Here is a 20,772-nt window from a genome sequence, read left to right as displayed (position 1 = left end):
TAGTTAAATAATAATCAGCCTCTGTCAACATTTGGTTATAAATTGAAGTGTTTGATTTCCCTCTTAAATCTTGGTCCTAAGTTATATTCAAATCATTTCTGTTTTCATTTGTAACATATATCCATGGTTAAGTGCAGAATGAAGACATAACTTATAAATAATGTTATGCTGTTTATATCACTCTAGGCAGTTAGTTCTAAACCTTCATTTGTCATGGCCTTACACTTAGTTTAACATTTCAAGCTTCTTTTTTGTACACTGAGAAGTGACCTTGTGACAAAGCAACAGTAGCAAGCGTATATTGCATATTTTCTGAAGTGATTAATATGCTAACTGTGTACATGGATAGCCGTATCAATTAGTTACAGTTGATGATTGACATTTTATAAATGAACATGGTTATGGTCTCAAAAAAGTTTAGGAAATACTCTCACTGCTCTTATAAGCTAAGTAAAGACTATCTGTATAAACATTTTGGAGTTTCCATGAAATAACTTCCCTGATAAATAATTCCATGATAACTGCTTTAACATATTTGTTTTGGCAGTACTGTTTTCAGTCCCATATTATTTCAATAAAGGTGCTAATAAATCATTCTAACAGTGGGGTAACATTTAAATAATTACTATTAGTATAGGAAATTTTTTTTTTTTTTCCTCCATTTTTGATGTGCAGCTTTAATGTGTATATAATCAATCCATTATCCAACCCGCTATATCCTAACTACAGGGTCACGGGCGGTCTGCTGGAGCCAATCCCAGCCAACACAGGGTGCAAGGCAGGAAACAAACCCTGGGCAGGGCGCCAGCCCACCGCAGTGCACACACTAGGGACAATTTAGGATCGCCAATACACCTAATCTGCATGTCTTTGGACTGTAAAATAGTTCTTATTTGTTATTAGTAATAAATAATTTAATCGTAGTACAGTGGTGAGGAAGTTTTGAGGAATTCAGACTCCTCCTGAACTTTGGGAAACTCTTGTTAATAACATGATTAAAGTTTCTTGTACAGAATATACAGTAGCTCATGTTTATCCTACAGTATCTGCTGTAGAGTAATTGATTTATTCTTTAATATTTTCATAGGCAGATTATTATAATGCTTGTTTGTAGTTTATCTTGTTGAGAATGCTTTTGAAAGTTCCAGATGCTGCAGCACAGGTATTATTCATGTCTTAAGCTCAATCATTACAGGTCTCCTGCAGTATGTTAGCTAACTACTTCCTAAGAATTGGATTTCAGATTAGCATTCTTGACATTTTAAGGTGCTTGACTGACACTCTTGCTTTTTCTTATTTGTGCAATCATCAGTACACAAGTATAGTATACACTTGTCTGTGTCCAAAATTGAAGCACTTTGATAATGTATATATTCTTAATGACCTCACTATAAATTTTTTAGTTGTTTGTCATTGGAGTCTTTTAAATGAGCTTTGAAAACTTGCGTTTTATTTTAACCCTGCTTTGGTCTGGTAAACTTTGATCTTGGGATGCATTTTACTGTGCAACCAACCATTTTTCTCTCTGAAGGTCTGTTCTTTTCAACAGAGCATTGCTTACCTGATCAAAACTCATGTTGTACTTTAATGAGGACTATACAGAAAGGCAGGCTAACATGCCAACTTGACTAATGTCTAATTTTACATGACTTCTGTTTTTGTTAGCTCTTCTACAAACTAATCTGACTGGAGGGAGTGATGCTGACACGATGAGCCATGGCAGTGCAGACAGCTCTAATGATACAAACAGTGGAGAACATACATTGTTTGTCAGAAACTTAATCCTGCTGGACATTGCTGACAATCACAACAGCACAGGTAATGCTATTGTATCAAAAAATTGTGTGCTTGTTCGTTTTTTGATTGTCTGTTTTATTGTCTTGTGAATGCCACAGGCTTCTTTTCTATAATTTTTTAAAGCTGTTTTTCTGTTAAGAATAGCAATAATTCAAAACGGTTAAGCATAAATATATTCTGAATTGGTTTTTAGAGTATGGACCATAGGTACATAATGCTGAGCTTTAATGAAGTTCTCATTAAATTTTAGTGATAGTCTTTAAAATATTTAGAATATGTTTGAAGGTGTTTTAAACTTGACAATGTTTTAAATAGCAGTAGCACATTCTAAAGCCTTAGGGACAGACTAAACCGATGACACGACAAAGTTGGTCAGCACAGGCCTCAAGAACTCAACGACTGACTCCATCTGGTCCTGCAGCTTTTCCTGTGTGTAGCTTCCTCAGTTGTCTTCTTAGTTGGTCTTCAGTTATGGACAGTCCACACTAATGGTCAGAGGTGAACTTATCATTGGCCATTCCAGTTGACGTGGTAGAAGTTTTTAGATGTAGTAGGGATGTTTTGGGGAGAGTGGTTATTGAAAGAAGGTGGCAGTGAGAGGGATAATCTGTTTTAAAAAATTGCTTCAGGTTGTTAGCTTTGTCCACATTCCCTTCTAGCACCTGAGCCCTGGATTTCTTGAGTCCCATAATTATACCCAGTCAATTCCAGACATCCTTCATGTTATTCTCAATGAGTTTGTTTTCTGTTTTAGCTTTATAAGCTTCCTTTCCTTCACTCAGCTTTTTCTTTAGCTGTATGTCCTGCAGAATCTCTTTGTCACTGGATTTGAATGCTGTTGTTTTCTCATTCAGGACACCTTTTAATTCCTTAGTAATCCAGGGATTGTTTGGAAAGCAACACGCTGACTTTGAGGGTACCACTGTGTTGGCACAGAAGTTAATATAGTCTGTGATGCAGTGACAGAATCCCTCAATATTATCCCATTTTTTGTCTTGTATATCATTTCTTATTTATTGGGCAGCAGCAACAGATTAATGGAAGAGCCCATTCGTTAATCATGCCATGCAAGTGCATATCACCCATTTGGTGTTTTACTCTTTATTTTTATTTATTTATTTATTTTAATAAATAACTCTTTAATTAAATAATGCCTTCCAACTTGATCATTAATTCTGTCCAGTGGCAAACTATAAATACAATTATGGTATGTGATTTTTATTGTGGATATTGACTGGTACAATTTTTGCATCTGCTCAGCTAATGTAGTCTGTCTGCTCTGTCTATGTATTATCAGCATTGGGTTTTGCTGTTGAGAATTTTTTCTTTTTTAATATTTCCATGATATACTGAATGTTTATACAGAAAGGTAACTGATTTGCTCAGCATCTGATCACTAGCCCCATTTTGCTTACAGGGGATATATTAATCGAAATACTGTATGAATATTTTTATATTCTGAACCTTGAATGAACCACTTCTGATAATTTGATTGTTTCCTTTGTTCCTGCTTTGAGTTTTTCTAATAATACACAGAGTTAATTTTTAAAGCAACGTTTTTATATTAATGGCAACGACATCTGTACTTTGGAGCACAAGTGCTTGAAGTTCGCTACATCAAGCATAATTCAATTTATAGTCTTTTGACAGAAAGAGTTTAAATGCCACTAAATAGAAAGTAAACTTGAGTCTCCATCCATAGTACAGACTTATTTTTAAATAATTTAAAATTAAGATCTAATTGAAATAAAGTTTCTATTGCTATATTCTTAAATATCATAAGGATTATTTATTGTTAATTGCATATTCTGCACCTATAGTAGTAAGGTAATGATAATAAAATCATGTTTTTGTAACCTGACATCTAAGTTGTTTCCTTCAAGATGATAGCTGAAGTGTTACTCACAGCACTTTATTTTTTACAATATATTTTGAAGTGCAAAATATTGGAATTAATAACAAAACCGGTAAGTGAGGAATCATGTGAAGGAGCTTTAGTCAGATATCATTTCTGTAGTGCAAATTTGAATATAAAGTTTTATATTTACTCTGAAAGAGAAAATGCTACCCAGAAGAAATTGCCATAGAGTCAATATTGTTAGAAATAATGTGATTTCCTGAAACTAAAATACATAGGAGGGATAAACAATAGGAAAAAGAAAAGCATGAAAGTAATGTAAAACTAAAGAAGGACCCTGCTGCCACTTAAAAACACTCTCCTTCCCATTTCTTGTTTTTTTTCTTCGATTCACTGCCTATAGTTCTTCTCCAGCTCAAAGTTATGGCAGTGAGCCGTCTTTTATAATCCCGCCGAGTTTCACTTCTGTATCAAACTCCTGAGTCACTTCTGGGATCAGTAGCAAAACTGCAGAGGTTCATGAAAGTAGGCCACATTGCCTTCTACAGGACCTGAAACCATTGCACCTCTTGTCCATCAGCTGCTGAGGCCTCATTCAGCAGGACATCTGCCTGCTGTCTGAAGTGAAGTTATAATGGTGGTGCCTCTTTGTCAGTGTGAGGCTTAGTGGTAGGGCCTGCTATTCCATACCTTTGTGGTTCTACCTTTGCATTGGGAAATCCTCAACCCTCAGGTTACTGTTTGTTGTGTAGAAACACTGCAGTGGAAAAAATATTACATCATTTCACTCTTGTAGAATATTTTATCCAAATGAACTTTTATTTCAATTTAATTTCAGGACCAATTTGATCTGCCTTGACCCTTTGTGCACTTGCTTTATATTGTTGCTTTGGAGTAGTAGGAACAGGAAAATGTACAAATCCTCATTCCTTTCATTAAAATGGTGTAAATGTGGTTTTTACTAAGTGATTGTTGAATACAAACCAAAGCTAAACTTTAACTTTGATAATTATATCAAGTTTTCTTTAGACTCTGAATCATTTGTTTATTCCCTTGTCCATTTTTACATTCCTTTTTTATTTTAGAGGACATAAGAAAAATGGTTAAAACAAACTTTTTGTTTCTGAGATTGTCTCATTAAACAATGTGAACAGACTGTAAAAATATTTGATTGGACTGCTAGCAATAGATTAGTATTTATATTTCTTTACTCTTACCTCTTCTGTTAAAGCTGTTTAGTGGTCTCTGCTTGATGTTTTTTTTCTGTCTGATACTAAAGTGTCCTTTTATCTTTCACTTTTGTGTCCCCTCCCTCATTTTGTTTCCTGCTTCTGCTCTTTGTGCTGTCTCTTAGTGCTGCATGTGTCCTTGGCTGACGCAAAGGCATGTGTGAGATGAACCTTTGGATGGGAGTGGGTTGTTGAGTAGAATCGCTGCAGGTAATGCTCCCTTTCTCACCCACCACCTCTGAATGTGCTGAAAACCCTTTTAGTTCACATGTAACTTATGTCACTGCAACATTCTTTGAAAGCAGATACCTTAATGTTGATACTGTGTTTTTATGAAATTCTCTGGAAATAAATTAATAGAAGAAAACAGAATAGTCATTGAGGCTAAAGTAGTGAGTGTTACTTGCATATTTGCATTTGGCACAATGAATTACAGTATATAGATTTCTATGAATGAAACTTTTGAACAATATTCCAACCCATAACCATTTACATTGTTATTATGTATCATAACATTGATAGCCAAGTGATGAAAGAACATTGTATCCATTTCATATGACTGGGTATTATAGGAAATGCAAAATTACATTTTCTAGTTTATCCCAGTCCCTTTCACAGATGTGGGCTATCCTGCTGATTTACAGGTGTATGTGTAAATAATGCTGAGTGAATAGGTTCTGTAAACCAGACCCACCCGTTTCCTAAATCAAAACTAGGAATTTCTCAGATTAGTACACATGATAACAAAGCAAGAAAATTCCATCAGAGCTTGCATAACGTTATGGCATCCTGACATACAAGTTAACCAGTCTTTAAAGAATTTGTCAATAACATGAAAGTACAGTACAGTACAGGTTCAGTTTTTTTGCTGAACTTTTTCTTTAGGTTAGCTATTTGAAAAGTATTTGGAAAGCGTGCATATTATAAAGTAAAGTCTTCATCCATGCCAAGGAAAAACTGTTAACCCCAGTTATAAGCCGAGAGTCACAGACCACCATTACGCTCAATATTTGCCACTAGCAAATTGGCCTCTGGAGTCTGTGAAGTAAGCAGTATTGCTGAAGAGAGCAAAACCTCTTGAAAAATGAGCTTTAAAGAATAGTAGGAATGACTCTGCTTGTCTGTAATGTTGTTAATACTTAAAATGCACTCTTCTATAGCTAAATGGAGTGAATTACATACTCAACCTTTGCTGTCCACCATCATATGTTATACATCTAATTTTGTTTTGCAGTTCTCTTGAACAACCTTTAGTGTCCCCATGCCTTTACCTATGAGCAGAGGTTCTCATGTACAGTAAACACTATTCACCTTTGAACCTGCAGATTACCTGGGTCACATGAGTCGAGTGGGCTTCAAGCATGTACTATTCATAGCCTTGCTGACAATTGGGATCAAAGTAAGATTTTCAAGGCCATGTAGAGCTTTCCACAGTGTTGAGCAAAACACGATAATTTCATATTTAATGAAACACACAATTAAAGAGTTTGTTGAAGGGCTGTGTCAACATGCATCTGCAATTGAAACAAACATATTTTATTCCGACCCTGAAAAAAGAATAGAATCATAGGATTTACTTACAATTATCTGTTATCTTTTTCCTCAACTGAAAATTATATTCAAATATTACTATTGTATCAAGGCATTAGATTTAATTAAGTGAAGCATACTGAGAAACAAGTGTTTTAATCTATGCAGAATCCACTAAGGTAGACAATTAAATTGCCTTTGATCCTTTCATAATATTCTAAAATTTGTATTTCAGAAAGAATTAGTTTGTGTTGGCTTTTTATAATTTTACATATGTTTTATATTTGGAATATATTCTCTTTGCTTCTAGCTTAAAAATAAAATCATGATTTCAACTTCAGATGAGAACATAATATTGAATGTTTTCCCAAGTGTTCTTATACAGTATAACTACAATCATTTTGGTGTCAGAATTTTGGAATGGAAATCCAAAATAAATTAATGATGAATTTTTCTGAAAAAAATATGAAAGTGATCCTTAAATTGAAGTTGATGATTAGAAGAAAGAATAGTACTATTATTTAACTATTATTTTAATCACACTAGTTTTTTTTTCTTTTCGCTATACAATTTGAACTGAGATATCTTTATTTTATGTAACAAAATTAACTGCATGTGCTATCACAAAATGCTTTACAGGGATAGAACATTTACTGTACAGTATTTTCAGCTGTGTGGTTACGACCTATATTAGAAAAAGGATTATTTGAATACTTAATATTTCACAAAGAGTCCCAAGTTGTAGTCTTTCTTTTTTTGTCACTTATAATAAGTATTAATTTCAGTAAACTGGTGTGTTAAAATTTAGTTAGCAATAGAGGCAAGTTAACTCTGTTGCTTCTGCTAGATGATTCCGTGTTTTGTATTACGTTGTGTTGTAATTTGTGAATTACAGAAAAATGGTATTGGGCTATTATATTGATTTGTTTAATTTTATAACCACTATAAGGAATATGTACATCATTTTCCTAATTAAAGTAAAGCAAACCTTTATTGGGTTGTGGCTAGTGGGGCATAAATACCCATTGACCCCAGTGACTGCTCAGGCTTGTGAAAAGCAACCTAGTGTTACTATGTGTGCTTACCACTGCAGATGATTCAGGCGAAATGTCAGAAGGGAGATGTGCATGTCTTGGACAGATCTGGCAGTACTATAGAGCTTGGCACTGAACACTGACTCTTGGAACGTGTAATTTGGTGTTGTACTAAAGGTTGTAGAATACTGGTCACATACACTCCTAAGTCACCTATGGCCACACCATTACCTCTTGAACCATACTTCTCAATCAGGGTCATATTTCTTTTTCTTTCCCTCTGTGGAATTAACTCGTAAGATTGGCCATGCACAAATATAGGGATATATGCTGGATCCAGGCCTGGTGCTGTGCCAGATGGATAAAAGCATAGCTTAGAGTTGCAGGTAGAACACTTTGAGTATATGCACTGTGTGTAACAACTATTGAGAGTAATGAGGATTTAAAGAAAGGGACTGGTCAGTGAATTGCTGTAAGAGCAGCAATTTTTTGTGTTATAAGAATTAAGATTTCAATGTATTTCCTCTTCTTCAGCTATAGTTACAAACACTGGTAATGACTACCAGAATAAGATAGCTATTACAAGCTGTACAAATTAAGTTTTTGCATCTGTTTGCTGTATTTCCTCTTCGTGAAATTGCGGAACATTTTTCAGTACAGGAAGACCCCACTGCTTTTCTTGATTGAGTTCAGCCGGTTGATGTGGTTAAGGGGTTTGTACCAGTAGCATATAGGGCAGAACTTGAAACTTGCTGAAAAGATTATAACACTATACAATTTGTTTTTGTATAGCTCGCCTTCACTGAGTGCTGGTGCAGAGCTCTGTATACGGCTCTCATTTGGACCTCCCTAGAAGTACTAAGAGACTGTCACTATGAATAGGGTTATATGATTGGTATACTTGATTGGGTCTGCAGTCTTCTACTGGAAAAACGGATAAAAAGTGAAGAATAAGGATTGTAACGTATCCCTAGTCAAAAGTATTGTTTGTAATATGCCTATCTTTTTACATAAACATATTAATGTATGCACATGGTTACTTAGTATTCTATCTCCCTTGGTCTTAATTGGGTAATGAATAGATGAGTTGTTTTTGTCTGTGTTGATTGAGGTTTTATGTAAATGACATTATACGCCTCTTAATTTTCCTTTTCCTTTCTATTTAGCTAATACAGTACAGTTTCATCTGCTCTGTATTCAGGTATATCAGATAGCAAGATATTACCTATTCTTAATTCATTTTTTGCTTTTCCTTTCTATTGTACAATTAGTTGTATGTTTAGTTAAAAATGTAAAAATATGAAAGGAGTTTGCAGTTATCTGTAGATCAGAATGATGTTCTCAGAACAATAATTTGAAACATTAGAATAGAATTTTGGAGACCTGTTAATTTCAATTAGTTATTCTTCTCTTCTTATTTAATCACTGGGAGGGATTAAAATGGGTAACTTGGTTTCATTCGTAGTAGTTCATAAAGTAAAAGCTATTGTTAACTTTTTGTTTCACTGTCTAGCTATAATATAAACTGTAATAAAAGTAAATCAAGAAATTTAATCGGAATGAATGCTTTTCTTCAATTTAGATAAAAATAAGTAATGTTTACAAATTAAAAACCGAATCAATTAACAATTTATAAGACCACTACTAACAGAAAAAATCCTTTCTGTGATGTTATTCTTATAGTGTTCAGCATGGACTCCAGGAGCTTACCTGTATTTACAAATATATTGACACAACAGAATAGTACATACCCATAAAACACAATGTATATACATAAGCAGACACATCTAAATATATAAACAGTAAATCCAGTAATCTAATGATTTTTGACTAAAATGTAATCCCATTCATGCTAATACTAGACATGTCCAAATAATAGTGAGCATAGGATAACAAAAAATAATAAGTTCCAGTTGATGTTATTTCTGAAGAAAATGTATTTAACCTCACTGACGTCTCCTTGTCATGACCATGAGTCACTGTTGAGTTATAGGAACAGTGGCACCCATTGCCACAGCCACCTGCCAAAATGATTAGAAAAGTTTAAGTGACGGCTGATAATGATTGGAACACTTTTACTTGAGATAAATTATTAACAAATGTTCCTTCAGTAGGAGTGGTCTAATCAATAAATCTATAAATGGTAAATTAAACTAAGATGCATGTCTCTAGCCTTGACTTAGATGCCAAGAACAAGAATTACTCTAGTACGTCAGAGTTTTAAGGAGGTTCTGTTATTTATCCTTGTAATTTGATATGAACTGAATCTTTCAAGGGCGGCACGGTGGCGCAGTGGTAGCGCTGCTGCCTCGCAGTTAGGAGACCCGGGTTCGCTTCCCGGGTCCTCCCTGCGTGGAGTTTGCATGTTCTCCCCGTGTCTGCGTGGGTTTCCTCCCACAATTCAAAGACATGCAGGTTAGGTGGATTGACGATTCTAAATTGGCCCTAGTGTGTGTGTGGGTGTGTTTGTTTGTGTCCTGTGGTGGGTTGGCACCCTGCCCAGGATTGGTTCCTGCCTTGTGCCCTGTGTTGGCTGGGATTGGCTCCAGCAGACCCCTGTGACCCTGTATTCAGATTCAGCGGGTTAGAAACTGGATGGATGGATGAATCTTTCAATCACAAGGTGATTTTGAAATTAGCGCTAAACATATTTGGAAGTCATTGTATTGACTTAGAGATAGAAGTTATATTGCTCTGCAAAAATATAAAAATGACAATGGCAACAGCTTGTAGACTGAAAACAAAATATGTTGAACAGCTCAACCCACCGCATCTGTGAATGCTTTGCCCTGCCATTGGCTTTGTTAGACAGCACATTGTTGGCTGTCAGAAAAAGCAGTGAACTCACAATACTTTGAAAAGTTGAAAATATGATGAAAATTCATCATGCAGTCATCTGATTTAACACCCTGAGTGATTCCTAGTTATTTAAATTGACATATTGTTGTGATAAGATCAGCAGCTGCAGTCCTCAAGTTTGACATTGCCTCTTGACTAGAAGCCATGTGATATTACTACATTTTCTCAGTCTGAATGACATAAAAAAAAAAAATATTGTGTGTTTTGGACCCTCCGGTCTTACCTGTATTCATGCAAGTAACCTTGCCTCTCTGACAACCTACTTGAAACCTTTCACAGAAAATATTTTTTTTGTCCCATGAAAAACTAATAAATGCATTTGTCTCTCCTAGGCTTGACTATTGCAACCCATTATACACTTGTGTCAACCAGTTGTCCATTGCAGATCCGTGATTAGTCCAGAATGCTGTGCCCTGGCTCATAACTAATTCACATAATTGATGTGAATTTCCCCTTGGGATTAATAAAGTATCTAATCTATCTATCTAATCTATCTATGGCACACCAAAATATAATAACATTTTAGCTTCTCTTCACTGGCTTCCTGTTTGGTGCAAGAATGATTTTAAAATCTTATTGTTTGTCTTTAAGTCTTTGATAGGTTTAGCCCCCTCTTGCATCCTTAATTCTCCCTTGTGATCGCTTCGGTCCTTTGACAAGATGTTGCTGGTTCTGCTTAGGTCTAGACTTAAGCTCAGAGAGGACTGTACCTTTGCAGTAGCTACCCTAAGCTTTGGAATAGTCCTCCCATGTATATTAGGTCTGCACTGACCTTGGGCACTTTTAATTTCAGGTTAAAAATTTGTCTTTTCTCCTTGGCATTTCAAACTAGAATCATATTATTGTTGTTTATTTTATTTTGCATAATTATTGGCCTATTTATGAAAACTGTGCAGTACTTTCATCAGCTACTGCTGTTTTAAATGTGGTATATAAATACATTTGACTTTATATGACATCAGCTTACTATGCCTGATATTGCATAGTTGTTTTGTTGCTTTCTCAATTCATCTGTAGAATGACATGTATATATGATATACTGTACATAGACATTCTGCAAATTAATATTTTATAGTTGTTTTAGCTTTGCCATTATCCCACATCCTGCATATTTTTTTTTCTAAATGCCTTTTCCATCTTCTGTCATGCTTCTGTTGTAGATTGAATTAACTTGCATATATGTACAAGGATAAGAAAAGAATATTTTTGACATGTTGTTTAAATTATTGGGTTTTGTCATTTTGCTTACACAGATATTCCCTCTCCCACTTAACAATCTCAATCAGTGCATTAGAATGCCAACTGTATAAAAATGTTCATTATTTATGCCATGAATTGCATATTTTGCATTAAACCACCGTGTCCAGGATAACTAAGCAAAGTGGGTGGTTTTATAAGGTCTGTAAAATTTAATTATTTAGTCTTTATTTGGCAAAAAGTAGTTACTGTTACTGTTTCAGTTTTACAATTGGTGTTATTGAGATGAAGATTATACTTTCAGGTATACTTATATTCTGAACGCATGCTATGAGTAGGTTGTTTTCCAGGGTCATGTTGGCAATTGTAGATATATTATTTTAGCTAACAACAAATAAGAAAGTGTGATGTTAGGACTTCTAAATCTTACCTGCCTGCTGTATTTAGCATTACTCATTGTCTCCCTCCCATCTAGGAGGCCAGTCTGACCAGGGCTATGGTTCTAAAGATGAGCTGATACGGGATGACCCTGATGGCATTCCTCCTTCACTTCCAGACATTAACTCATCCAGTAAACCGAAAGCCAAGCAAGATGGTAATATTTATCATGATACTGATGATCCGACTATGTGTTTGTCTTCTTGTGGAAACTTCCACTGACCAAGGCTAGAAAATAATGTTATTTTGCATTTTACTAATGTAATAAAATGTTATAACACTACTACTACTTTTCTGAATTAAATAGACATATTGTGCTTTATAAACAAAACCACACAATTGACAACAGGTGTGACCAACAATAGCTTACTTAATATTTATCAAGTAGAGGAACTGTTAATATGAGCTGCTGGCTGACTAAATTATTTTTAATTTCTAGGTAATGTTTTACCTGCAGAAACTGGAAAGTTGGTAGATGTTTCTGACCCCCAGAACTCTGTAGACGTCCCTGCTTGTGGACACAGCATAGTGAAACTGTCCTCTGGGAGTTTTGAAGGTGGTAGCAGTAGAACTAGCAGTGGTAGGTTGTAGTAAAGTAACTCCTAATGGTGTTGTCACTTTTTTTTTCTTAAACTCTTATAAGTTAAAGAAGCCTGCATTGGATTAACACACTGTTCAGTAGTCGTTCATAAATGTGAGCACCAGCTGCCTGTGACTTCTAATTAGATTATGCCGGTTTCACAATGTTATATAATTTCACCATGTTACTCTACAGCTAGTATTTAACTAGACATTTTTTGCAGTGAAGGTATGTTTCATTAAAGTTATAGGCAACCCACGGGTTATGAATGAGTGCTGTTCTTGCCAGCCGCATTCTTAATCCAATTTGTATATAAGTGGAAACTTTTACTGAAATTGTCCATTATTGGAAATATCTGCAAAAGTGCATAATGCTTTATTATTCAGAGAAACATTTGCAGCTTATTATTAAAACAATATTAGTATACTTCAAATCACAACACACAATTTAAGGTAAAAAGAACCATGGTTATGTATAATTTATTAATCTTATGCTTATATATCCTTTTTGATAATGACGCTGTACTTCAGAGTTGGAAAAGACATGATAATGGCCTAAAAAGCCACCGCTAAATAATGATTGATCCCTTAACAGAAACATACTCATTTTTCTGAGGGATTGGTAATAGTGTCACTTTTCCCTGCCAGCAAGCTGTACTCCCAGAGGTGGCATGGCTGCAAAGCATATTTGGGATACTGGGAATTGCAAACCACAGTTTCTACCTCACCTTGGCTGCCAGTCTAGCTGCTTATTTGGGATATGTGGCTTTTTTTGTCCTGTCGATTACATTCAGTGGCGAATGCTGATTTTGCTGAATGATCACTAAAAGTTTCACCTTGCCCTCATAGCAGCTTTACTCCCTGAGACCGCACTACTGGGATGTGTAATTAGGACACTGGGAATTTACATTCAGCTGCAGATCAAGCTGCTTACCTGTGATTAAACGTATTGCACCGATATGCTGGTACTGATAGTTACATTTGGCAACATCTGTGTATAAAAGCACAAAGCAATTGAAAATTGGCAAAAGTCTGTAGTGTGTAGTATTATTCCTCGCCATTAGTGATGGCTTCCATGTATCATCAAAAGCTGTTTTCTGTATTATTAAGCAAAAAACAGACGTTGCTACATTAAAATTACGTTGAAAAGAAAAGTTTTAGAATATTATATGTTCATTCATATGTGTAATATTAATGTAACCTGAGAATTGACATTTGACACACTTTATACTGAAAGCCCCCTACTAATTAAAAGAATGTTTTGTTTTTTCCCCCTTTTTCTGAAAGTGATCAAACAATAAATGGGTTTACAAGAATAAGACAGTGTATAGGCAGATAGGCAGGGCAGTCTATACAATAGTAAAGCTAAACTACACGCATATCAGTATACTGTATTTGTTTATCCATTTAAAATAAATTGACAAAATTTTATTAAAAAACATTTGGGGAGGGAAAAATGATTAGAAAGTAAGTTTGAAAAGACTTCAAACTCATTTTGGTTTTTCAAATTAGTCCACCAAGCCATTATTGAACCCTTTTAATTCAATTTAGAATCACATGGTGCCGGAACATCTTTCATTGGGCATAACGGCAATCAGAAGGTTGCCGGTTCGAATCCCATAAATGCCAAAAGGGACTCTGTTCTGTTGGGCACTTGAGCAAGGCCCTAAACCTGCAATTGCTGAACGCTTTGAGCATTGAGAAAAGCTCTGTATAAGGGCAAAAAATTATTAAAGAATTATATTATTAAAAAAATATACTAATAATTCATCCCTCATTAATCAGCTGTGCTTAATTCAAGTTCAGGGTCACAGGAGGCTGGAGCCTATCCTGGCAAGATTGGATAAATGGCAGGAACCATGCTGTGTTTGTTCTGTAGTACATGATACCATTTTGTTTATTTTTTATGTATATGCAACTAGCATTTTAATATCAAATTTAGTTTAAAAATTGTTTTTAAATGTAGCTTTTATCTTTGAAAAATGCCTAATATTAGTCATTTTAGCTCAAAAACAATCCTTTTTTTAAAGGAATGCAAATTGAAGCACAGTTGGCAAGAACTGGTCTGTATTTGCTTTCTCATTCATGATGCATCAGATATGGAATGGAATTTGTGTGTCTGTTGTCATTTTATGAGTTTATGAAAAAGTTTGCTTTTGATTATTTTTCAACCTAAAACATTATTACAAATGAATTTGCTAACAGAATCATATTGTAATATCTCATTTGTTTAAGTGATAAGTCTGCTTAGCTTTTAACTAAGCTATATATAATGTAGTACAAGTGTAAGTTGCTCTCATGAAACAAATTCTGTAGAGGACCTTAATAATTTTGGCTTTTTAGAATATGTGTGTAGCTAATGCTTTACCTTTTTCTTCTTGTGTCACTTTAATTTCAGGCAATCCCCCAGGGCCACTTTTTGTTGCTCCAGGTGTCATGGAAGATTCAGTTTTTGTAGATGACCTTTCTTCACATTCCCCAAAAAAACCTGCTGAATTGGGGCCTCAGCAGTCTCACAGACCGAAAGTCTTCACTGAGAGGAGTTGTAGTTTTAGTGCAGAGAGCAAATCAGGAATGCCTCTAAAGGGCAGTCTGGAAATGACTCCTGATGAAATTGCCAGTAAGATGGGTGCAGATGCCAAAATCTTGACTGCTGCCCTGTCTTCCACCAAACCTCAAATTGTGGCTGGTGATGAAATCTCTTCTAAAAAAGAGACAGTGTTTGAAGTACCAGACCAAAACTCTCAAGTGGACAATGTTCAAATGTCACCTGATAAAGCTTTGGACATTTCTGAGAGGCTTTCATCTTCATCTTCCTCACAGCTGTTCAGTGAACACAATGGAAGCCATGAGGATAAATCAAATAATAAAACTTCATACAGTCTACAACAAGCACAGGACACTGTTGTGCTGAGGAGAGACTCAAATGATGTTCAAGAGAAAGACTCCTCTAAAAGAAACAGTCTCTATTCCAGGCCTGTAGAGCGAGAAAATGTAGAAGCTGGCTCTGATCCACTTTCTCTCTTGGCATCTGAGAGCATGGAGTCTGTTTCTGTTCAAAGTGATGAGCGGACACTTCCGGCAGTAGTGTCTAGAAAGCTTGCTGATGAAATTGAAAACTATATGAACCTCAAAAGTCCTCTTGGCAACAAATCTTTCAGTATGGAGCTCCACAAGCAACAGCCCAAGGAAGAATGTAGCGATTTAATGCCTACCTCTGTACTTGAACGAAGATCTAGCCTGCCGTCTTCCTCCGGACCTCAGCCAACTACTTTAACTCCCCAACGTAGCCCTTCTGTGACACGCTCAAAAACCTTTGCTGTAAAACCTAAGCCTGCAGGACAAATGCAAACCCAGTCTCCAAAGGATCGTTCCTCCTCTTTGAGTGCTCTTGTGCGATCCACCCAGCATGGTTCATTGGGCTCTGTTATCAACACTTTCTCAGGTCTTAAAATGGATCAACTGCTGTCTGGTCCCAAAATGGAAGTGCTCAAATCAGGCATGAAGCAAGCTGCTAATGTGGCCAGCAAAATGTGGGTTGCTGTAGCATCAGCTTATGCTTACTCAGATGAGGAGGCAAGTAGCTATTTATGATTAATTTTCAGATGCTGCAAATGTTTGGCCTTTTTCTTTTTGCGTGTATTGGCATCATTCATGAAATGTTTTACTGTTTCTTGTTCCAGTATCCAGTTAGCTTAAGTGTGATGGTGGTGTTTGTGACATTTATTGCACAGTTTTTACAACAATGTACAATTTCACAATTGAAGAGCTATATGCAATTTTATTCTTTAAAAAAATACTGCTAGAAAATTACAGAAAAGTGTGTCCCTCCAAGTTGCAGGTCATTTGAAGAAAAAACTTTTGCTTGAAGTTGTTTTCTAAGCTTCTTTAATTTTTTTCATTCATCTTAACTAAACTGCTTGTGCTACATGTGCTGATGCAATTGATTCTTCAATATACAGTACATCAGCATATGAAAGTCTGAAAATTTTAGGAAATGAAATTCCTGGTTGCAGCACTAATTCCTGATACTGTAGAACAGTTTTGGTATTGTTTTTTTGTTTATCTTTTATGGATTTTTTAACAGTTCCTTGTTTCCTTTCATTTCCGAAACTTCCGTTTTAGACAGCCAGTTATGACGATGTCCGCATTCACCCTTTGTTAATTTTTTGTGTTCTTTTGCCTTAAATATACAATTTAAAATACTTTTGGACAGCAATGTATTTTACTATTTTATCTAATATACAGTACTTTCACTTTGAATAATACTAACATTTTCAAAATAAGAATAGGAAAATCTTGGTAGCATAAATCATACCTCTTGACTCGAGATATTTTTTTAACACTTAAAATCTACGGGGACTGCTGAATACGTTTTTACCATTTTTGTACTGTAGGCTTGTGTAACTTTTGTATTTTTTTATTTGCTAAATAACTTGCGTTGTTTCAGGTTGACAGGAGGTTGTATTCAGAGTATAGTCATCAAATTTCTACACATATTTTCATTGGTTTCTTGTCTGTCTGTAGACTGGGCCAATAAAGGATACTCCATTTTTTGTTATAGCTATACTGTCTTCAAATAATTAGCCCCAAGGTACAGTAAAATACTAGATTTTACCACTGTCGTATTAATTTAATAATTATGAAATTCGTACACCTTCACTTCTGGATTTCCGTAATTGTAATCTAGCATACTTGCTGTCATTCTGCTGTTCTAACAGTCATATTTAATAGTAGCTGTTATAAGGCAGCATATTTAATTTTGGTCTGTTCAGTGTTAAACTTTGGGTCAGTTGTGAATATGTTTGTGATAGGACTGCACATGCTTGTGTAATAAAATTTGCCAATTTTGTCCAAGTGCAATTTCTTTGATGGGAATTATACCGTGCTTTATTTAGCAAGTTTTTTTTTATTGCACAAAATCTGTAAACAATGCAGTTGACACATTACACGTCGTTTCTGTGGTACATAAATATCATTAATATAATTTCACCAACTAGTGAAACAGTCAAATTGAAATAGCTAACACGGGGCAAAAAACATATAAAAAAGTGGAATAGAGGAGGTCATATATAGTGTCATGTCAGCATTTTTATGCTAAATATACTTTTCATGTTAACTGCTCAGTGCCCGATTGCCTTATGGAATACTTTAGATCCAATTCTGTAAAAGATTTGAATAGAAGATTTTGGATGAAGTTTATTAAGCCTTAGCGAGGACAAACTCATTCTCTTAACAATATTTAAAAGTGGTGTGATAAATTTCAATGCACTAATAGTATGAAAGACGTGTTTATTGGACCACTGAGAACTGTAAGAACACCAGAAATATGGTAACTAAGACAAGTTATAGAGTGGACTTCGGCGTTTAGAATATTGTTACTCAGTGACATTGAACACTTAACACTGAATTGTTTGTCGAATTCTTTGTTTGTTTATCCTCTGTGTAAAATACAAATAGTGCATATGTTTTTTAAAATAATTTAGCTATGTTACTCAGCTGCTTGTAGTTTATTGAACTCTTAAATGAAAATGTGGATATATTGTATAGTTTGCAAAATCATTAGAAAAAGTATATTGTTAATAGTAGAATTCATCTGAAAAACATTTAAGGTATTGTACTTTTTTTTTTTTTTTTTGCTTTTTCCAACTACTTTTTCCCTATACCATGAGCCCAGTAACTAAATTAGATGGCGATTTATACTATGCTTTCAAAAATCGTCACATCTTCACACCTCCTAAGAATTTCTCTTGAGATTTATTAAACCTTACACTAAGCACTTTTTTTAAGGCCATTTTTATTTGTCAGTGTATGGTTCCACTATGATTATGGTAATAAACTTCCTCCTGGGTTCCAGTATGGTATTAGTTTTGTTATTTGGGTACTCAGATTAAAACGCTTAAGAACTCCTGATCTAGTACTTAATGACTGAAACAGTTACTTACATTTATGGTGACAATCAACATGTTTGAATCAACCAGATCGATCATAGTTAATAGAGGCCATTTTGGACTAAGTCATAGTTCAGCAAATTCTAAAACTAATCATAAAATTTATTAGAATTTAATGTATGTTGTGTTTTAAAATATTTTTTTAAAGTTTTGGGCTTTGTGGACAAATAGCAGCATGTCCTATAATTTTGGTGTGCCTACGTGATTTTTCTTAGCAGCAGACTGATACAAGACAAAGTTGTTTCTGCTTGATCTGCATATTAATTCATGAAAGATGACATATATTGGTGCATGTTTGGGTTTTTTTCCCAGCTTTAATGTATGTATTTTGATTTTTGATGTAGTTTATTTCAGAAGAGCAGATCTGCTCTGAAGCTTTGTAGAAGTGTTAAATTTACAGAATTCTAATAAACAGCTTTTAGGAAAAAATATAACTCAACAAAAGTATTTTGCAATGCTGTCTAGCAAAATTGTATAGGTTTGCCTTAGAGTTGGAGTTAATGTTGTTTTTTTAGGTAGACTAAAGAACCTGCAGACCTTTCTGTTTTGAAGAGTAGAATATGTGTAGAATATTTTAGTGCTTTATCACTCCAAACACAGTGGTATATTTAATTGTGTTCGCTGCTTCTCACAAGGCCAATATGTAGTCTTAATTATACTTTAGCAATTTAAGTTTGGTCTTAGTGGTACATTACAAATTGACATTAACACAAATGATTTTTGATAAATCCACCTACTTTTTTTTTCTCCTGCTTTTTCAGGTTCAGGGCTTTGGAGATTTTTAATTAATAAGTTGTTTAGTTTACTGTCTGTACCAGTTTGTCACTTCAACACTAACACACAAAATTTAACATATGCTGCTACTGTTATTTGTTCCCTGTACAAATTGATTTATCATTGTGTAATACATTTAAAACTAATTCTCATTGTGTGCTGGGGTTGTTTTGTAGGAAGGCAGTTCAAATAATGATAGCAGTTTCCCTGCTGGGCTAGATGAACATATGCTTTATGGGGAAGGAGAATGTCCTGGTTCAAGGGGACCAATTCCAAGTCTGGCATTGAACGGTTTAACTCAAAGCCGAACCAGTTTAGGCAGCAACAGCAGCAGCGATACAGGAAAACTGCAGCTATCTGGAGGTATGAAGTGTAACATGGTAAAGACAAAAATTCATTTAGTCCTGTTTGTTTACCATGAAAATATTCGTTGCTGTTTTCTTTTTTTTTTTTATACATGCTGATGGCTTGAATGTATACATTTGAAACTTTTAATTAATTTTTAGGATTGACCAGTTTATCATTTATTGTCTTGTTTGTTTACAGTAGACAGGCTTTACAGAATTTGTTTTCAAACTTTATTCTTTAAATATAATAATAGTACTTATTTAAATAATCAAAGAACACGAGACCATGTCACAGTTTAGTGTAGCATTTCATTCTTAGGTTGGATTAAGAACGATACCTTCATCACAGAACACATTAGGAAAGGGTGGGGAGGAATGCCTTTGTACACATACTCTGTAGTTTTCATGTGTTCTTCTATCAGTAAAATCAGAGAGCACTCTTAACACACAGATACAGTTTACCACACCTTTACAAAGGTATCTTAATGCTGCTTTTGCAGCATTTAATTACTGTGTGTGTGTTTGTGTGTTTATATATGTATGTGTGTCTGTGTGTGTACATGTATATATGTATATATCTACAAATAAGTATATATATTTATATTACATATATTATACCATATATATAAATAATATGGTTAGTATGCTATTTATTCTAAAGAGTATGTTTAATATGATTATACAAATGTCTGACAACTGTGGTGACTCCCTCTCAGAATCACGGCCTGAGTTTATAACTAAATAACACAAATTACATTGGAAACTTCAGTTTAAATGTTTTTCTCTGGCTGGAGTGCATCTTGCAGACTCGGCACATACCATAATTGCACACACTTCTTCCAGCTTACAAAACTATACAAAAGTAATTGTTAGCAAGAATATTTTAAATACAATAGCTCAAAGCCAGTTGAAAACACTGAATTCAGTGTTTGGTGATAATAATCTAAAACATTTTTTCAAGGTAAAAATAATATAAATGGTTGGTTTTATCTATTTGGATGATTACATGGAAACATATCTGTATGCATTTTTTGAATAGCTATGAATGCAAGAAATGGAAAAGGGCCCGAATCTGAGAAGTCAGAACATAGCTCTTCTCATCATGCAAGCACATCAAGCATATTTCAGAACTGTGCACTGGAAGTGAGTACCTTTTTTTTTTTTTTTTTCCCCCCATTT

General features: G+C 34.7%; 1 protein-coding gene across 2 annotated transcripts in view; it reads left to right on the top strand.

Moving 5' to 3' along the window:
- Positions 1–20,772, top strand: part of dennd4c (DENN/MADD domain containing 4C) — a 222,091-nt gene that overhangs the window by 163,237 nt on the left and 38,082 nt on the right. Inside the window, exons 20-25 of one of the 2 annotated variants that reach the window (XM_039758251.1) lie at positions 1,666–1,818; positions 11,980–12,099; positions 12,382–12,522; positions 14,920–16,097; positions 19,423–19,609; positions 20,633–20,736. In XM_039758251.1, the coding sequence (XP_039614185.1) occupies positions 1,666–1,818; positions 11,980–12,099; positions 12,382–12,522; positions 14,920–16,097; positions 19,423–19,609; positions 20,633–20,736 (1,883 nt within the window). The remainder of the gene's footprint in view (positions 1–1,665; positions 1,819–11,979; positions 12,100–12,381; positions 12,523–14,919; positions 16,098–19,422; positions 19,610–20,632; positions 20,737–20,772) is intronic. The other variant, XM_039758252.1, reaches the window with a different exon arrangement.

This window comes from Polypterus senegalus, chromosome 7 (assembly GCF_016835505.1).
Source record: "Polypterus senegalus isolate Bchr_013 chromosome 7, ASM1683550v1, whole genome shotgun sequence".
NCBI lineage: Eukaryota > Metazoa > Chordata > Cladistia > Polypteriformes > Polypteridae > Polypterus > Polypterus senegalus.
Note: the sequence above shows the minus strand (reverse complement) of the source record. Positions and strands in the feature narration are given on the sequence as shown.